Consider the following 16,190-nt stretch of genomic DNA (forward strand, 5'->3'; position numbering starts at 1 on the left):
GGGCGTCTTTAGAAGCAGCAGGATTGCACCCCACAGAGCACAGGCTGGCCGGGGCAGAGGGGACCTACCCTGATGTTGTCGAAGGAAGCTTTGTTGGTGATGTCATAGAGCAGCAGCAAGGCTGGAGGAGGAGAGACCGGTCAGAGCGGCCCTCGGCCCGGCAGTGTGGGGGCTGCGGGGGCCGGGGGACTCACCCTGGGCGTCTCGGTAGTAAGCGTGGGTGACACTGCGGAAGCGCTCCTGCCCCGCGGTATCCCAGATCTAGGACGGGACGGAGAACTGGTCAGAGGGAGAACGGGGCAGAGAGTGCCGGGTACAAGGGGTGCGAGCCAGGACCAGGGCTGCGAAGCCCGTGAGCTCCCGGATGGTTACTGAGCTCACCCAGAGCTCTCTCTCCTCCCCGGCTCCCCCCGGGGAGGGGCCCCCAGCCTGCCAGAGCAGGAGGCTGAAGGTGCATTTTGAACTGCCTTTGATGGAAGCCAGGGTGCCTGGGAACGGCTTCTTCTGCAGACATCAAACACAAGCTGCTTCCTCTCGGGGCCCCCACAGGAAGTTACCCCAGGGGTGGGCAGGGCTGCAAGCAGCCTGTGGTTGGGGTGAGGAGCTGGGCCGATGTCCTGCGCCCTCCCTCCCCCAGCCCAGCCCTCAGCCTCACCTGCAGTTTCACTCTCGCACCGTCCACAGTCACCACCTTGTTCTGAAAGGCAGAGGGGCACAGGGTAGGGGGGGCAGGAGAAGCCTGGGCCGAGCTCCGCCCACAGCCCGCCTGTGCCCAACCCTCTCCAGTGAGGGCGGGAGGGGGTTACTTCCGCTGCGGAGGGCTCTCCATCTGCTCTTCTCACGGGCGAGGGGCACCTGAGCACTTGCCTGGTTTTTGCCAGGGCCCGGAGGGCTGCACGGGACGGGGTGCCGGAGAGCCCACCCCTTCCCCACTACCATCTTCCTCTCCCAGAGCCCAGCCCCAGGACTGTCACTGCCGAGCCCTCAGCGCTGAGATGCCCACCGGCGTCCTGGAGACCCGAGGAACTAGACTGGCAGGCCCATCTTCCCTCTCGCCCCCAGAGTTCTCTGAACGCAGCTGGAGGTCCCGGCCTCCTGGGTGGTTAGACCGCACCTGCTGGTCAGGACCCAACGATGCAGGGCAGAAAGACGGTCATCAGGGTGAGAGGGGGGACTCGGGCCAGCCACTCTCGCCACACAGGGCCAGCCCCGAGCCGCAACCTGGTGCAGCGCTGGGCATTCTGGGAGCCCCAGAAAGGCCAACTGTGCTTCCAGGCTTTGCCAAAGGAGCCCAGTTCAGAGGGTGGTGAGGAAGGACTTCCATCTGTCCGCCCTGCTCTGCAGTGGACAACAAGGCTCCGCCTGGTTTCCCTGTCCCGTGGGTGTCAGGGAGCCCGACCCTGCCCAGACTTCTGGCACCTGGCCCCTGCTGTGGTCTGGGGGAGCACTCTTGGTGCCTTGCAGGTGGAGGGCCACACAGGGGCCAAGCAGGGGCCTGCCGCTGGGAGGAGGAGCCAGCAGCCGCCTCACCCTGAAGTCTATGCCGACAGTGGCGAGGAAGGTCCCGGACAGGAAGGCCCCGTCTCGGAACTGGAGCAGGAAACAGGTTTTGCCGACGCCCGAGTCTCCCAGGAGCATCACCTAGGGGGTGGGGGCAGAGGCAGTGAATGGGGAGTTGGGGAGCTTCTGGGATTGTGGGTGGGGAGGTAACCTGGAGAGAGGGATGGGCGGGGGAGCTAGGGGCCAGGGAAGGATGCTGACAGCATCCAGGAAGCCTGCGTGGCCGCCATCCCCTCTCCCCCACCTTCTTGTCCTCATCGTGGGAGCCCAAGCTGACACGTCGGTACCAGCAGGTGCCCAGATGGTCTCGGTGGCCCCAGGGAACCCCACGTTCACCTGGTGTGGGCTCCGGTCACATCTGCCCACAGCCAGGGCAGGCAGGCATTTGGTCCCCCTGTGTGGATTCCTCTAAGCTGTGCACCTGTGGGTGGGGCTGCCTTGTCGGGAAGGGGACGTGTGGACACCTGGGACAAGGCCTAGAAAGGGGCAGGGCACTGCGGTTTGCACGGGCATGTTCTGAAATTACTATTGTTTGGGCTCCTTTCCTTTTGGGTTACAACATTTATTTGCAGGTTGCTAATAACATGCGTTAGGGAGAGTGGGAGTTCACGCTGAAAACAGGGAGACTTTGGCCCCAGGTCTGTTCAGCAAAGGTGGGGCAAATGCTGCAGGCTGGCACCCTTGGGCCCCAGGGAGTATGGGGGCGGGGGCCCTTCTCTCAGTCCCTGTGCCATCTCCAGGGACATGCAGGAGTGGGGAGGGAAGAGTGGCTGGGCCAGGCCCCTCCCCCCAGGAGCTCCAATCAGGCTCCTCCCAGACTGTCCTGCGCTCAGTGCCCTGGGCCAGGGCTGGGGAGGCCAGGGGCTTGGCCAGCAGAGAGCTGAGGGCTGAGGGCGGGGCAGGGGCCCTCTGGAACCTGCGCTCCTCCCGGCTCCTGTGTCCCAGCCCTGGACAGGGAGGGAGGGCTGGCCAGTGCCCGTGTACTTTCCTCCCAGCCAGCTGGGCCATCCCGCCAAGCGCAGACAGCTGCCAGGGCACGGAGGTCAGCGGTTCCCATCAGTCTGGGGCTGCTCCCCTCCCCCCATCGGAGGGCCCACGGCCCACTTCCTGCAGCTAGCACACAGCACTTGCCTATCTCAACGGCTCTGGGAGAGTGACTTGCAGGCTGGCTTCCCCTGAACCCCGCGGGGGAGGGGGGGACTGAGCTCGGGTGCTGGGGGAGGGAGCCTGGGCCCCCAGAGAGCCCGGTCTCTTTGGAGGAGGCCTGGCAACCCTCAGAGCCGCTCCCCTCTCCCCACCCCGCCCTGCCCCATCAAGCATCTCATCCAGAGCTCCTGGTACCTGTTCACGCCAGGGGACAGTTAGGGCAGAGCAGCATCAGGGAACCAGCCCAGAGCTGCCTCCCGGCCTTCCAGGTGGGCGTGCAAGGCAGGCTGGGAGACATCCTCCAGGCAATCCTAGGACCTCAAGCCAGCAAGTGACCAGGCGGGCTGCGAGGGGCTCCTGGGGCTCTTATTGGCCAGCGTGTGGCCCAAGAGAATTGGATTGAGGCCCGCGGGCAGGGAGTCACTCAGGCTTCTGAGTTACCCCATCTGGCCTGCACCGAGCCAGCCAGATCCCCAAGGTGGAGGGGACCCAGGGCTGGGCCTGACCTGTACCCCTCCCTCCCCTCTCCTCCTCTGTGAGACCCGGCTGCCTGGACGGATGCCTCCCAGATGCAGACAGAAAGGGGCTGGGGAGGGCGGGGGTCTCAGGGAACAGGGCGCAGGGAGGGAGGGAAGTCCCTCAGAGCCGGCACAGGAATCCCCAGCGCAGGACGCAGCGCCCACCCACCTTGCCCGTGAGATCGAAGCTCGGACTGCAGGGCGGGGGGTGCTCGGGGGCCTCGCCACCCCGGGAGGCAGCTGCGCCAGGCGTGCCCGTCATGTCCCTAGACCAGCAGTGAGCTGGGCCCGCCAGCGAGCCAGGGACAGTGCAGGGACGCCCCGCCCCAGCTCCACCCACTCCTTCCTCCCCTCCACCGACCTGGCCCGGACCCCGACAGACAGACTGGCTCTTCCCTCGGTCCCGCCAGCCCCTCTACGACACCGGCCTGGGGTGGGGGGGTCGGCAGTCCCACGAGGGCGCGCAGCCCTTCGAGGTCCGGGCTTGGGGAGAGGGTGTGCCCTGTCACATTGGCCTGGCTTCGTGCACTTAGAGTGGGACCAAATCCGGCCCCAGGAGCGGTGCCCCAGGCTCCTCCCGCCGCCTGGCCAGGTCCCCGCTGTGGGGAGCGGGCCCGGGACCCCGCCTGCGACGGAACGTCTGGGCCTCTCCCCGACCCGCGGACCCGTTCCGGGGTTCCCGGTGCCGTTGCGCAGCGCGGCCAGCAGGGGGCGCCAGAACTCCGGCGGGTAACAGGTGGTCCAGACGCAGCGGGGAGGCGGAGGCGCCCCAGCCCGCGCCCTGCTCAGGTGGTTCTGCAGGCCAGCGGTGCAGACCCAAGTGTCTCCCTGACCCGCGGGCCGCCTGGGTCCCGCCTGGGGACAGGTGGCTTCCGCGGCGCCTACCTCCCGGGCGAGGGGCTCTCGAAGGCCGGGGGGGGGGGGGAGCGGATTCACGCGCGGCCCTCGCCCCGGCCCCTGGCAGGTGCCTAGGTGGATTCATGAAGTCGTGGGTGGTTTTGAGCAGAGTTCGCCGGACGTCCCAGGCCTGGGGAGTGGGTCTGGGGGTTGTTTGTGGTAGGGTTGGGGGCACTGCGGCCCCTTCCGCGGGGATTCTCCGGAGAACAGTGGGGCGACAAGGCGCCCCCTGGCGGCTCCGCGCTGCAGCGGGAGTCAGAGGTCCCCGGTTGCCTGGGGAAGGGGAGACCCTGGGCGGGGCGGCGCTGTCCCCTGTGGGGGACGCACGCCAGGTGGCCAAGGGCAGCTTTGGAAGTGGGACCGGAGCCCGAGTGCTCGGGGCCGGGGCTGTGGAGTGAGCACTGCTCTCTGCCCTCCACTGGACGCACACACAGTGCCCGTGCCCCATCCCAGACACACACCACAGATGCACACACATCCTACGTCTCATCACACACACACACCTCATGCCACACCCAGGCACACCCTCCACATCCCAGACACACACACCTCACAGCCCAGACACACATACTTCATACGATATCATTGGCACACCCACCTCCCACCACAGCACATCACACACACACACACACACACACACGGCTCATACACCTCACTTCATCCCAGATGTAGGCGCTCCTGGCCTCACAGCACGGCCACAGACACCACCCCCCCCATGCTCCTGGCCCGAGCCCCGGCTGCAAACTGCCCTCGTGCCCTGCCCCCATGCCTCCATCCTCACCAATCGCCTGCCCTGCCCGTGAACTACCCGCACCTCCCCCCACAAGAATGGGAAGTGTGCACACCGCCCCAGGTCACCCAGGCCTGCTTGGAGGAGGTGCTGGGTGGCACACAGACGCTCATTTTGTTCCTCTAGGTGCCCTCGGGTGCAGCCCAGATGACCCGAGGACGCCTCCCCAGCCCTGTGTCCCCGAGCTGGGGACAGCACAGCCCAGGTAGCTCAGGGCTGGGAGATGGCTGGAGGTGCGTCCTGGCGCCCTGAGCAGATGCAGAGGCTCCGGAGGGGCACCCGCCGGCTCCTCTCAGGCGGTCCTGGGCCCTCCGTGTGCCAGGCGCTTGCTGTTTTTCACAGCAGTTTTGCCTGTGGTCTGTGGTGTGTGACTCACGCCCTCTCTGCGCCCCACGGAGGTGGAGATGTGGCTGTGGCCGTGGGGGAAGACTGGGCATGTGCTGGGCGGGCGGAGCTGCTTGGCTTCAGGGCCCCAGGGATGCCAGGGCTGGCTGGGCCTCCGGGGCCTGGTACCCAGGCTTCCCCCGCAGGGCCCAGCCAGTTCCTCTCAGCTGCTGTGTTCTGAAGGATTCCAGGCCCTGGCACCCACCCTGGCCTGCTCCCGTCTCCCTCGCCGCCTGGACAGCCACCATGAAGGCGTGTTTTCCTTGGACCCTTGCCTGCCTTGCTGTGACCCCAGGGACAAGCCCGCCAGCCCCAAGTGACTTCACGGGGCCCTGCTGACTCCCAAACTGTCCAGAAACTCATGCTGGGTCCTCCTTTGCCCCAGATGCTAAGATTCTGAGGAGCCAGTGGTCTGAACGCCTCCCAAGGTCTTCCCAGGATTTAGCATAAGCTGGGAACCGCTCCAGGCACAGTGGATGTGGAGGGAGATGAGGACGTGGCTCCAAGAGGGGCTATGGTGAGAGGGAGCATGGAGCCCCTGTGCTACCCGTGGCACTGCAGACCCCTCCTGGTCACCCAACACCCCGCCTGCACCTGCGGTCCTTCTGGTCGACCTGAGTGATCTGACGATCTGACGCCGTCACCTGTTTCCAGCAGGCTCCCCGACAGGGACGCCCTGCGGCCCCAGGGGCCGTGCCAGCCAGTGCTTACTGTGAATCCGATGCCCACGGTGGCCGAGAAGGAGCCTGGGATGAACTTGCCCTGGTCGAACTGAACCAGCAGAGATGTCTTCCCCACGCCACTGTCGCCCACCAGGATGGTCTGAAAGGGAGCGAGCGAGCGAGAGGTGAGGACCTGTGGTGTGGGTTAGGCTGCCGGCTCTCCCAGCACACGTACACGCACACACACATGTACACACACTGACACGCACCGTACATGGATGCACACACACACGACTTAGAAACACAGGCACAGCACACCCCTGATTTTCCAACCAAGTCCCCGGAGGCCTGGAGGCAGCGGAAATCTTGTTCTAACTTGAGTTATTGAACATCTGCAGGGGCCTCCAGCCGCAGCCCAGGGGCCCTGCTGCTGTACTCTGCAATGTGGCCCTGCTGGGCCTGTGCTGAGGCCACGCTTCCCAGCCAAAAGGGGAGTGTGGCAGGGACCCTGTGGCAGGCTTGTAGCTGGGAGATGTGGCCGCTGCAGCGCCAGGACCCACTCGAGTGGAGGCAGTGCCCGCGGGATGGCCAGGTGGTCGTGGCCTCCCTGGATCGTTCCCTTAGTAAGCTGCTCCTCTCCATCAGCTGCTCCTTGGATGTTTGTGGCTCCCCTGGGATGCAAAAGTCCAAGAAAACCCATGCACAGAATACAGCCAATCGGGGTGCTGGGGTGTGCCTTGGGGAGAGCTCACACTTGGCGCTAGACGGGGCCTCGGAGTGGACACCAGTTCTCAGAGTGATGGCACTGGGGAAGTGGGAGGGCCTCTTCCCTCTGTGCGGTGTGTACTGGGAGGGGCAGGGGGCAGAATTAGCCTGTGGAGCCGTACAGAAGACACAGACGTGCAGCTGGTGACTGCCCAGCAGGGTGAATGACCGGGATCAGCAGGTAAAGGCCTTCGTTTCACAATGGACTCCGAAGACCAACGCTTGAGGTCATTGGCGAGGCTGGGGAGAAGCAAGCTTCCGTGGACTTGCAAAAGCCTAAATGCATAGACTGCCAGGCCCTCAGGACTGGCCCGTGAGCCCAGACGCTGTTGCTCTCTGCCAATGGCATCAGAGGGGGCTGGCGTCAGAGCAGGCTGGACACGCATTGGCCAGGATGTTGGCCTTGAATGTCCCCTGACTGCGGTTTCTCTGCCCCCACCCCCCTCTCCATAACCAAATTCTGCTCAATTTTCATTTCTTCCTGGGTTAAAGACTCCTTTTGCTTGTTATAAGGAATGGCTCTAATAATTTACATGGAAAGTCTAATTTCCTCTTTTTAAAAATATTTATTTATGTATGAGAGAGAGAGAGAGAGAGAATCTTTCATCTACTGGTTCACTCCCTAAATGGCTGTAGCAGCCAGGGCTATGCCAGGCTGAAGCCAGGAGCCTGGAATTCATCTGAGTCTCCCACGGGGGTGTCAGGGGTCCAGATACTTGGGCCATCTCCACTGCCTTCCCAGGTGCACGAGCAGGGAGCTGATGGGGAGCGAGCAGCTACGACTTGAACCAGCACACATACGGGATGCAAGCGTCACAGGCGGTGGATTAACCCGCTGTGCCACAACACTGGCCGCCTCCTTATGCTTTTTGTTTTTTTAAGATTTATTTATTTATTAGAAAGTCAGAGTTACACAGAGAGGGAAAGAGAGGCACAGAGAGAGAGAGAGGTCTTCCATCCGCTGGTTCACTCCCCAGTTGGCCGCAATGGCCGGAGCTTCCTCTGGGTCTCCCACGCAGGTACAGGGGTCCAAGAGCTTGGGCCATCCTCCACTGCTTTCCCAGGCCATAGCAGAGAGCTGGATTGGAACTGGAGCAGCCGGGACTCGAATCGGTGCCCTTATGGGATGCTGACACTTCAGGTAGCAGCTTTACCCTACGCCACAGCACCGGCCCCTCCTTATGCTGTAAGAGGTGCTTTCTAGCTAGAATGTTCTCTAGAAGTCGAGGAATCTGTCCATGCATGTCCACCTCACTCATGTAACAGACACAACAGTTTGGAATTCTTCCTTTGATCCTTTTCCTTTCCAGGGTGAAGAGCCCCCACCACTTTCTTCTCTCATCTTAGGGATCCCCCCCTTTCTCGGGATGCTTCTGCTTCAGGGACCAGTCCGGAAGTGCACTCAGGGCTCCAGCTTAGAGCAGGGCAGGGTGATGCTCTCAACTTGGTCTTTATTTTTTTTAAGATTTATTTCTATGAAAGGCAGAGAGAAAGAGAGAGAGGGAGAGAGAGGTCTCGAGAGAGTCTTCCATCTATTGGTTCACTCCGCAAATGGCTGCAATGGCCAGGGCTGGGCCAGGCTGAATGAAGGAACCTGGAACTCCCTCCCGGGCTCCCTCATTGGTGGCGGGGGACCAAGTTCTTGGTCCGTCTTCTGCTGTGTTACCAGGCACAATAGCAGGAGTTGGACTGGAAGTGGAGCAGCCAGGAATTGAACCGACACTCTGATGTGGGATGGCAGTGTCACAGGTGGTGGCTTAACCCTCTGCACCACAGCACCAGCCCCCATCTTGGCTGTTTTAGTGGTATCAGGAATATTGACTCCAAGAGCTTTTAAAATTTATTTGAAAGAGTGACAGAGACAGACACACGCATGCATGCACACACACACACACACACACTGATCTTCCAGCCACTGGTTCACTCCCCAAATGGCTACAACAGCCGGTCTGGGCCAGGCCAAAGCCAAGGCCAGGAATCCATCACAGTCCGGCAGAGGCCCAAGGACTGGGCCATCATCCGCTGCTTTCCCAGGGCATTCTTAGGAAGCTGGATCTGAACTAGAGCAGCCGGGACCCAAGCCGACGATGTCGCAAGTGGTGGCTTAGCCATGTGTGCCACAGCGCCAGCCCCTCCAAGAGCTTCATTCTGGGCCACAGAGAGTGTGGAGCTGGTTGATTTGTAAGCACTGTTGAATGATTTCCCCTAAATCCAGAAGCTCCTTCAGTCCTGTCCCTCCTCTGTCTGGACCCCTCCCCAAAACTCAAGCAGTCCTCGGGGCCAAAGGCCCGGTCCCTCCTGTTGGCCATGCTTGGCTCCCAGCTCACGCTGTCGGCGCATCCTTATGTCTGAGGAGTGGGCAAATGGCCAGAGCTCAGATGTGAAGCCTGGGGTGTCCACTTGTTCTCCACAGAGCCTTTGGGGCTGATGTGGGCCGGAGGGTGATGGGAAGGGAGCTGCCTGTGGCCGGGGTCGGGGCCCAGAGCCCTGCTGTCTGTCTCTAGGTGGCCACAGTTCATGTGGGACTTCTGAGATCTCCCTTCTAAGCCGGCTTCCAGGTGGGTAGGAAGGCACAAGGCCCTTCACACAGTTTGTGGAGAGATGGGATTAAAAGTTTATTTTGATGTAAAAAGATTTGACATCCTTATGTGGATTTTTCATAATATGCATTTTTCATGAACTTTTTGAAAACCTCTCATATTTTATCCAGATTGCAAAATTGGATACATTTGATTTGATAGGGTTTTTTTTAAAAGATTTTTAAAATTTATTTTAAAGTTAGAGTTATAGATAGAAAGATGGAGAGACAGGGAGAAAGGTCTTCCATCGGCTGGTTCACTCCCCAGAGGGCCGCAATGGGTGGACTGGGGGCCAGGAGCTTCTTCTGGGTCTCCCACGTGGGTGCAGGGGCCCAAGGACTTGGGCCATCTTCCACAGCTTTCCCAGGCTATAACAGAGAGCTGGATCAGAAGTGGAGTAGTTGGTACCAGAACCGGTGCCCATATGGGATGCCAGTGCCGCAGCTGGAGGCTTAGCCTACTACACCACAGTGCAGGCTCCAGATCTGATAGGTTTTTCTTTTGTTTTTTGACAGGCAGAGTGGATAGTGAGAGAGAGAGACAGAGAGAAAGGTCTTCCTTTTGCTGTTGGTTCACCCTCCAATGGCCGCTGTGGCTGGCATACCACACTGATCCGAAGCCAGGAGCCAGGTGCCTCCTGGTCTCCCATGCGGGTGCAGGGCCCAAGCACTTGGGCCATCCTCCAATGCACTCCCGGGCCACAGCAGAGGGCTGGCCTGGAAGAGGGGCAACCGGGACAGAATCTGGCGCCCCGACCGGGACTAGAACCCGGTGTGCCGGCACCGCAGGGCAGAGGATTAGCCTACTGAGCCGTGGCGCCGGCCAATCTGATAGGTTTTTAAAGCTGGATTATGCCTGGGTTGAGCCCCGGCTACTCAAGCCTCCTTGGAGGACTGTGCACCCTGAGAGGTAGCAGTGACAGCTCCGGGCTTGGGCCCCTACCGCCCACATGGGAGACCTGGAGTGAGTTCCCGGCTCCTGGCTTTGGCCTGGCTCAGCCCTAGCTATTTTGGGCATTTGAGGAGTGAACATGTGGATAAAAGTTCTCTCTCTCTCTCTCTCTGTCACTTTGCCTTTCAAATAAGTGAATACATAATAAATCAATCCTAAAGCAGCCAGTGTCTGAGGAATTGGGCGGGGTTGTATGTGTGAGCGTGCGTGTGTGGGGTGAGGCGAGGTGGCTGTGCGTGTGAGCCTCGTGTGCAGCCCTACACCTACACAGGTGCCGGCTGCCCACAAAGGCCGGAGTCCTCCCACCAGAGTTATCTTCTCCTGCCCTGCGATGCTACCAGGACTCTGTAATGGGGACTCCTGGGTGGGGTCCTGGCTAGCAAAGTGGATCATTGCCATTTTGCAGAGATGCAGGGGCCCAGCACTTGGGCCGTCTTCCACTGCCTTCCCAGGCGCAATAGCAGGGAGTTGGATTGGAAGCGGAGCAGCCGGGTCTCGAACCGGCGCCCACATGGGATGCTGGCACTGCAGGCTGCGGCTTCACCCACTACACCACAGCACTGGCCCCTGTTTTATATTTCAACTGGCTGTGCGGAAGACCCAGGCACTCCGCTCACCGCTCATGCAAATGTGCCGTGACGGTGCATGCTTGGTGTGGTTGACACCTACAATGCACTGACTTCCAGTCTCCGAGCATCTGTGTGGACCTCATCCCGTGACCTGAAAGACTGTGAGAGCAAAACTGGAGTACTCCTGAGGAAGAAGCGTTTCCGCCTCGAGACGCGGCATTAGTTCCTTCTTGTGGGTTTCCATCCTTCCTGCCTGCCCGCCGGGTTTCGGACTCGCCAGCTCCCACGGCTGTGTAAGCCAGTTCCTTGGAACATATCTCTCTCTCTCTCTCCCTCTCCGTTTCTCTAAAGAACCTTGACTGATGCAGCACACCATGCATTTGTTTGATATGAGTTTGATAGTGGTCCTTTGATAATGCTCCACATTGGCTGAGATACGGGGATACAGACACTCGCTGGGGTAACCGTCGTGGACAACAGTTGACAACGTCTCTCAGAGTTACCAAGGCAAATTCCTTTGGCATCGCAGGAGCCATGTTCTTCCTTGCAATAGCACCCCACGCTGTGTGCACCAGGACGGCGCTGTAGTATTTGCAAGAGCAAATAATGTCAGCTGTGAACACTCATCAGGGAAAAATCACACTAAACCAGGAGAAAGAAGGAGAACATCTGGGCTGTGGGCGTCTGTTCTGGGAACCAGCCCCGTGAAGCGGACTGCTCTGCTGTCGGGAATACTCATCTCTAACAGCCGATGTCGGGTCTGCCGACTACAGCCGCCTTTCCCTGGTAACTGCCACAGCTGCCCATCGGAGCTTGCCATCTCCTGCAAGATTCTGAACTTTGGTTCCAAATGGCGTGAGTAGATTTCTCTGTCCCATGCCTTCCCCTTTGTTCTCCAGACAAACTAGAGCAGAGGGCATAGAGGTTTCGCCTACACCTCCCATACACAGCCTCTGGAATTACAACACCCCTGCCATGTTGCCTTTTTATTTTTGTCCTTATTAAAAAGCCCTAATAAATTTAATGATGTAGCTGTTTAATAATGCAGGTTTGTATAAAATGCTTTTCCACAAATGAAGAATGAGTGGTTGGTAGTGGATACACAGTCACAATTAACAGTGATATTCTCTGTATGGTGGGACTAGGGAGGATTTAAAATGCATTCTTTGGCTGGCGCCATGGCTCACTAGGCTAATCCTCCACCTGCGGCGCCGGCACCCTGGGTTCTAGTCCCGGTTGGGGCACTGGATTCTCTCCTGGTTGCCCCTCTTCCAGTCCAGCTCTCTGCTCTGGCCCGGGAAGACAGTGGAGGATGGCCCAAGTGCTTGGGCCCTGCACCCGCATGGGAGACCAGGAGAAGCACCTGGCTCCTGGCTTCGGATTGGCGCAGTGCCCGGCTGTAGTGGCCATTTGGGGGGTGAACCAACGGAAGGAAGACCTTTCTCTCTGTCTCTCTCTCTCTCACTGTCTAACTCTGCCTGTCAAAAAAAAAAAATGCATTCTTTGTGTTTACCTGAATTTTGTTAAGGGCTGGGCCATGGTAAAACCAGGACCCAGGAACTCCACCTGGGTCTTCCGTGTAGGTGACAGGGACCCAAGCACTTGAGCTGCTGCCTCCCAGCGGGTGGGTCAGCAGGGAGCTGGGTTGGAAGTGAAGGAGGGACTTGGTTCCAGGCGCTGACATAGTATGTGGTGTCCCGAGTGGCTGGTCAGCCCCCCACCACACCCGCTCTCACACTTGGCCTTTGTCAGGGAACAACGTATATGCATGTTCCTGGAGGCCCACGGTGTAGGAAGTTCTCTGGGGAGAGGGAAGCGGGGGCCAGTGTTTAGCCTGACTGTTGTGAGCAAATGCTTGTTTTATTTTTCCAAAGATCTAGCCCAGACATTGTTCTGAGAAAAAGACTTCCTGTGTCGAGGGAGCTTGTGTCAGTCATTTCCCTCATGGTGTGCCTTCTTGCCATGGCCTCTCATGGTGGACAAGGCAGGCAGCTCTCAGGGCCTCTTCTGTAAAGGCACCGACCCCATTCGTGGGGGACCCACCCATGACCCGGTCACTTCCCCAGAGCCCCTTCTCTTAATGCCCCTACATCAGGGATTAGGCTGTAAGATGTTCTTCTCGAAAATAGGCTTTGCTTCTGCCTGAGTTCCTGGCCAAGAAGTCGGTTGGGACCCAGTTCCCATCCCACTGGCTACAGAACAGGGGCGCTAGGTCTGCAGAATGTTCCAGGTTGGTGGGATCAGCTACTTCCACTTCTTGATAAAGCATTCCTTCACCTCAGAAGTCTGCTGTAAAAATAACCTCGGAGAAGGTATCCTGATGACAAGCAGCTCCAAGATTCGCTTCAAGTTTTACTAAATTAGGGGCCGGTGCTGTGGCGTAGCGGGTAAAGCCGCCGCCTACAGTGCTGACATCCCATATGGGCACCAGTTCAAATCCCGGCTGCTCCACTTCGGATCCAGCTCTCTGCTATGGCCTGGGAAAGCAGTAGAAGATGGCCCAAGTGCTTGGGCCCCTGCACCCGTTTTTGTGTGAGAGACCTGGAAGAAGCTCCTGGCTCCTGGCTTCGGATCGGCACAGCTCTTCCTTTAGTTCCTACAGTCTCACTAACGCTACAGCAAGCTACCCAAAATTCAGTGGTACCCAACAAGTGTCTGAGCCGGCCAGCTGGTCTTCATGGCCACCTGCTCTTGCTTGGGGTCGCCGGCGTGTTCTCCCGGCAGAAGCCGCGGTGCGCAGGGCAGAAGGAAGTGCGGGGCCACTGGTGACCTTCGCCTCTGCCGCATTTGATTGGCAAAGGAGGTCATGGGTCTGGCCCAAGTCCAAAGAGGGGACAGGCGACAGGCGCTTCCTCTTAGCAAGAGGAGTTACGAAGGGAGAGGCTGTGTGCTCTGCCGCCATGGCCTGAGGCTTAGCAATTCTGGGGGCCTTTGTGGAAGAAACTGGCTCCCCAGCTTGTGAACTCGGAGTGCAGAACGGGGCCTTGGAAGGAGTCTGATCAGGCGAGGGGGTGACGTCCAAGCCCCGTGGTGAATTCCAGAAGCTCCACTGACAGGCGCCCAGAAGGGGAGCCCAGGCCCCGAGTGAAGCCCCTGCGGCCCCTCTGGGAGGCGTGCTCCGGAAGTCGGGTGGTTCTCTGGGCCCGTGGTTCCTGGTTGGCTGTTGCGTCTGTGCCCAGAAGCTCCACTCTATGGCCTTCTGCCTGCCTGGTTTGGACTTGGGTTCTCAGTGTGGGCCTTGTCTGCAGGGTGGGGGAGACCCAGCGAAGCAGGAGCTATCCCTGCCTGTGCTGCTCTTCTTGCCAACACGTTGAGTTCAAAGATGGTCCCTGGTCAGTGGTCCCAGTGACCGACCATGAGCCAGGCTCTGTCCTTGTAGCCAGGAGAAGCCAACAAATGCATCAGCACACACACATGTACCCAGCACTAGCACACCTATGTGCAACACACACACCCACCCAGCTGCACACAGCACATACACCATGCAGGCACACAGGCACGTATGCACACATGCGGGAGCGCTCACATGCGTGCACCCGCATGCTCTGTTCACTGCCTTCCTTCACAGAGGGGCACGTGGAAGCCCAGGGCATGCGTGACTCGTGTACAAGTCAGTGGCCAAGCCAGAGCGAGGGCCTAGACTTGGTCTTTGAAGATGCAGGGTCTTTGAGGATCTGGGACAGCTGCCTTGCCCCTGTTCCTTGGAGCAGCCCATCTGTCACGGGGTAATTCCCTCTCGGAGGCCTCCCGGGTCTGAGGGCGGGGCCCCAGGTAGATCTGCCTATGGTTGAGAAAAGGGAGGCTGCCTCCCCCCGGCCCTCGCTACCTCGGCCCCCTTGCTCTTGCAGGCTGCCCTCGCCTGCTCCATTCCTGTCCTCTCCCAGAAGTCGGGGGCTTCTCTGCTGTGGCCGCCCAACATTCCCCCGTGTCCTGGGCAGGGGGCCCGACGTGGGGCCCGAGGTCCACCCTGGCTCCTGAGCTTACTTTATGGTCTGCAGGTATGGGAAGCAGGAGGCCACCTTTGGCCACATTCTGGAAATTCCCTGGCTTATCAGAGGCTCTTGTTTTTGCTGGGTAAATAAGCCCCCTGCACCCGTGCCCGGTTAGTGTGTGAGAGTCACGTCCTCCCTAGGACTCACTGGCCCAGATGTCACCGGGTGTGTGGGGCCCAGGTGCAAACCACAAGCAAGGCCCATCCTTTCCTATCCTCTGGGCGGCACCTGCTGCTTGCTGGGCTCTCGATGCGGGAGGGGACTTGGGGAATGGGTCTGGTCGTCGTCGGAGGGGAGCGAGAAGGGAGAGCTGGGGCTTCCTTTCTTCAGTGAGCATTTATTGAAAGGTGGGGCGTGGGAGTGAGGGGGTACAGTCATGAGCAAAGATTGGGGGGCGGCCCTGGAGTACGGGACAGGCTTTGAGGATTCAGGCTGGTGTAGACACCCGCGGGACCCCACCTGCCAGGCTGGGGCACAGCAGTCCGTTTTCAGAGGGTTCTTAAGACAAAGTCCCTCTGCTCCCTGGGGCCAGCAGGTCCCAGCTCACATCCCCCTGGTCTTTAGCTCCTCTGTGGTCTGCATTCTGATACCCCTTACCCCCCCACCCCCACTCCTGCTTCCAGTCTCTGTACTGGAACCTTCCTCCAGCTGCCTGGCTTTGGCCCTAAGGCAAACTCCTGGGCTTCTGGTTTCCAAGATCCTGGCTACCCTTGAAACCACAGGTTGAGGGGGCTGGCACTGTGGCATACCAGGTAAAAGCACCACCTGCAGAGCCGGCATCCCATATGGGCACCAGTTCAAATCCCGGCTGCTCCATTTCTAATCCAGCTCTGCTACGGTCTGGGGAGGCAGTGGAAGATGGCCCAAGTCCTTGGACTCCTGCACCCATGTGGGAGACCTGGAAGAAGCTCCTGGCTCCTGGCTTTGGATCAACACAGCTCTAGCCATTGTGGCCATCTGGGGAGTGAACCAGCAGATGGAAGACCTCTCCCTCTCTCTCTCTGCCTCTGCCTCTGCCTTTCTGTAGCTCTGTCTTTCAAATAAATAAATCTTTAAAAAAAGAAACTTTAGGTTGGGGGCATTCTGTCTATCAGGCTTGGCTCTCCAAACCCTCTGGTGGAGCTGTCCTCCCCCCAGCCCCTCTAGCCTTTCCACCAGGGGAAGAGGTTTAGATCAGACAGGGTCTGGGCAGACAAGGCAAAGGAGGAGCTGCCAAGGTCTCTTTTCAGAGGACCCACTGAGGCTTCGTACAGGGGAGCATTTTTTTTAACAGATAGAGTTAGACAGTGAGAGAGAGAGACAGAGAGAAAGGTCTTCCTTCCGTTGGTTCACCCCCCAAATGGCCGCCATGGCCAGCGCTGTGCCGATCCGAAGCCA

General features: G+C 59.6%; 1 protein-coding gene across 3 annotated transcripts in view; it reads right to left on the reverse strand.

The window, feature by feature from the left end:
• RAB37 (RAB37, member RAS oncogene family) overlaps positions 1 to 16,190 on the reverse strand; it is a 54,959-nt gene that overhangs the window by 2,962 nt on the left and 35,807 nt on the right. The window contains exons 1-5 of one of the 3 annotated variants that reach the window (XM_062216425.1): positions 3,394 to 3,486; positions 1,531 to 1,641; positions 656 to 697; positions 195 to 261; positions 69 to 121 (exon numbers count right to left, since the gene is read on the reverse strand). In XM_062216425.1, the coding sequence (XP_062072409.1) occupies positions 69 to 121; positions 195 to 261; positions 656 to 697; positions 1,531 to 1,641; positions 3,394 to 3,486 (366 nt within the window). Of the gene's footprint in view, positions 1 to 68; positions 122 to 194; positions 262 to 655; positions 698 to 1,530; positions 1,642 to 3,393; positions 3,487 to 6,006; positions 6,118 to 16,190 lie in introns of those variants that run through there. The other 2 variants (XM_062216426.1, XM_062216427.1) reach the window with 2 other exon arrangements.

Source organism: Lepus europaeus, chromosome 18 (genome assembly GCF_033115175.1).
Source record: "Lepus europaeus isolate LE1 chromosome 18, mLepTim1.pri, whole genome shotgun sequence".
Taxonomy (NCBI): Eukaryota; Metazoa; Chordata; class Mammalia; order Lagomorpha; family Leporidae; genus Lepus; species Lepus europaeus.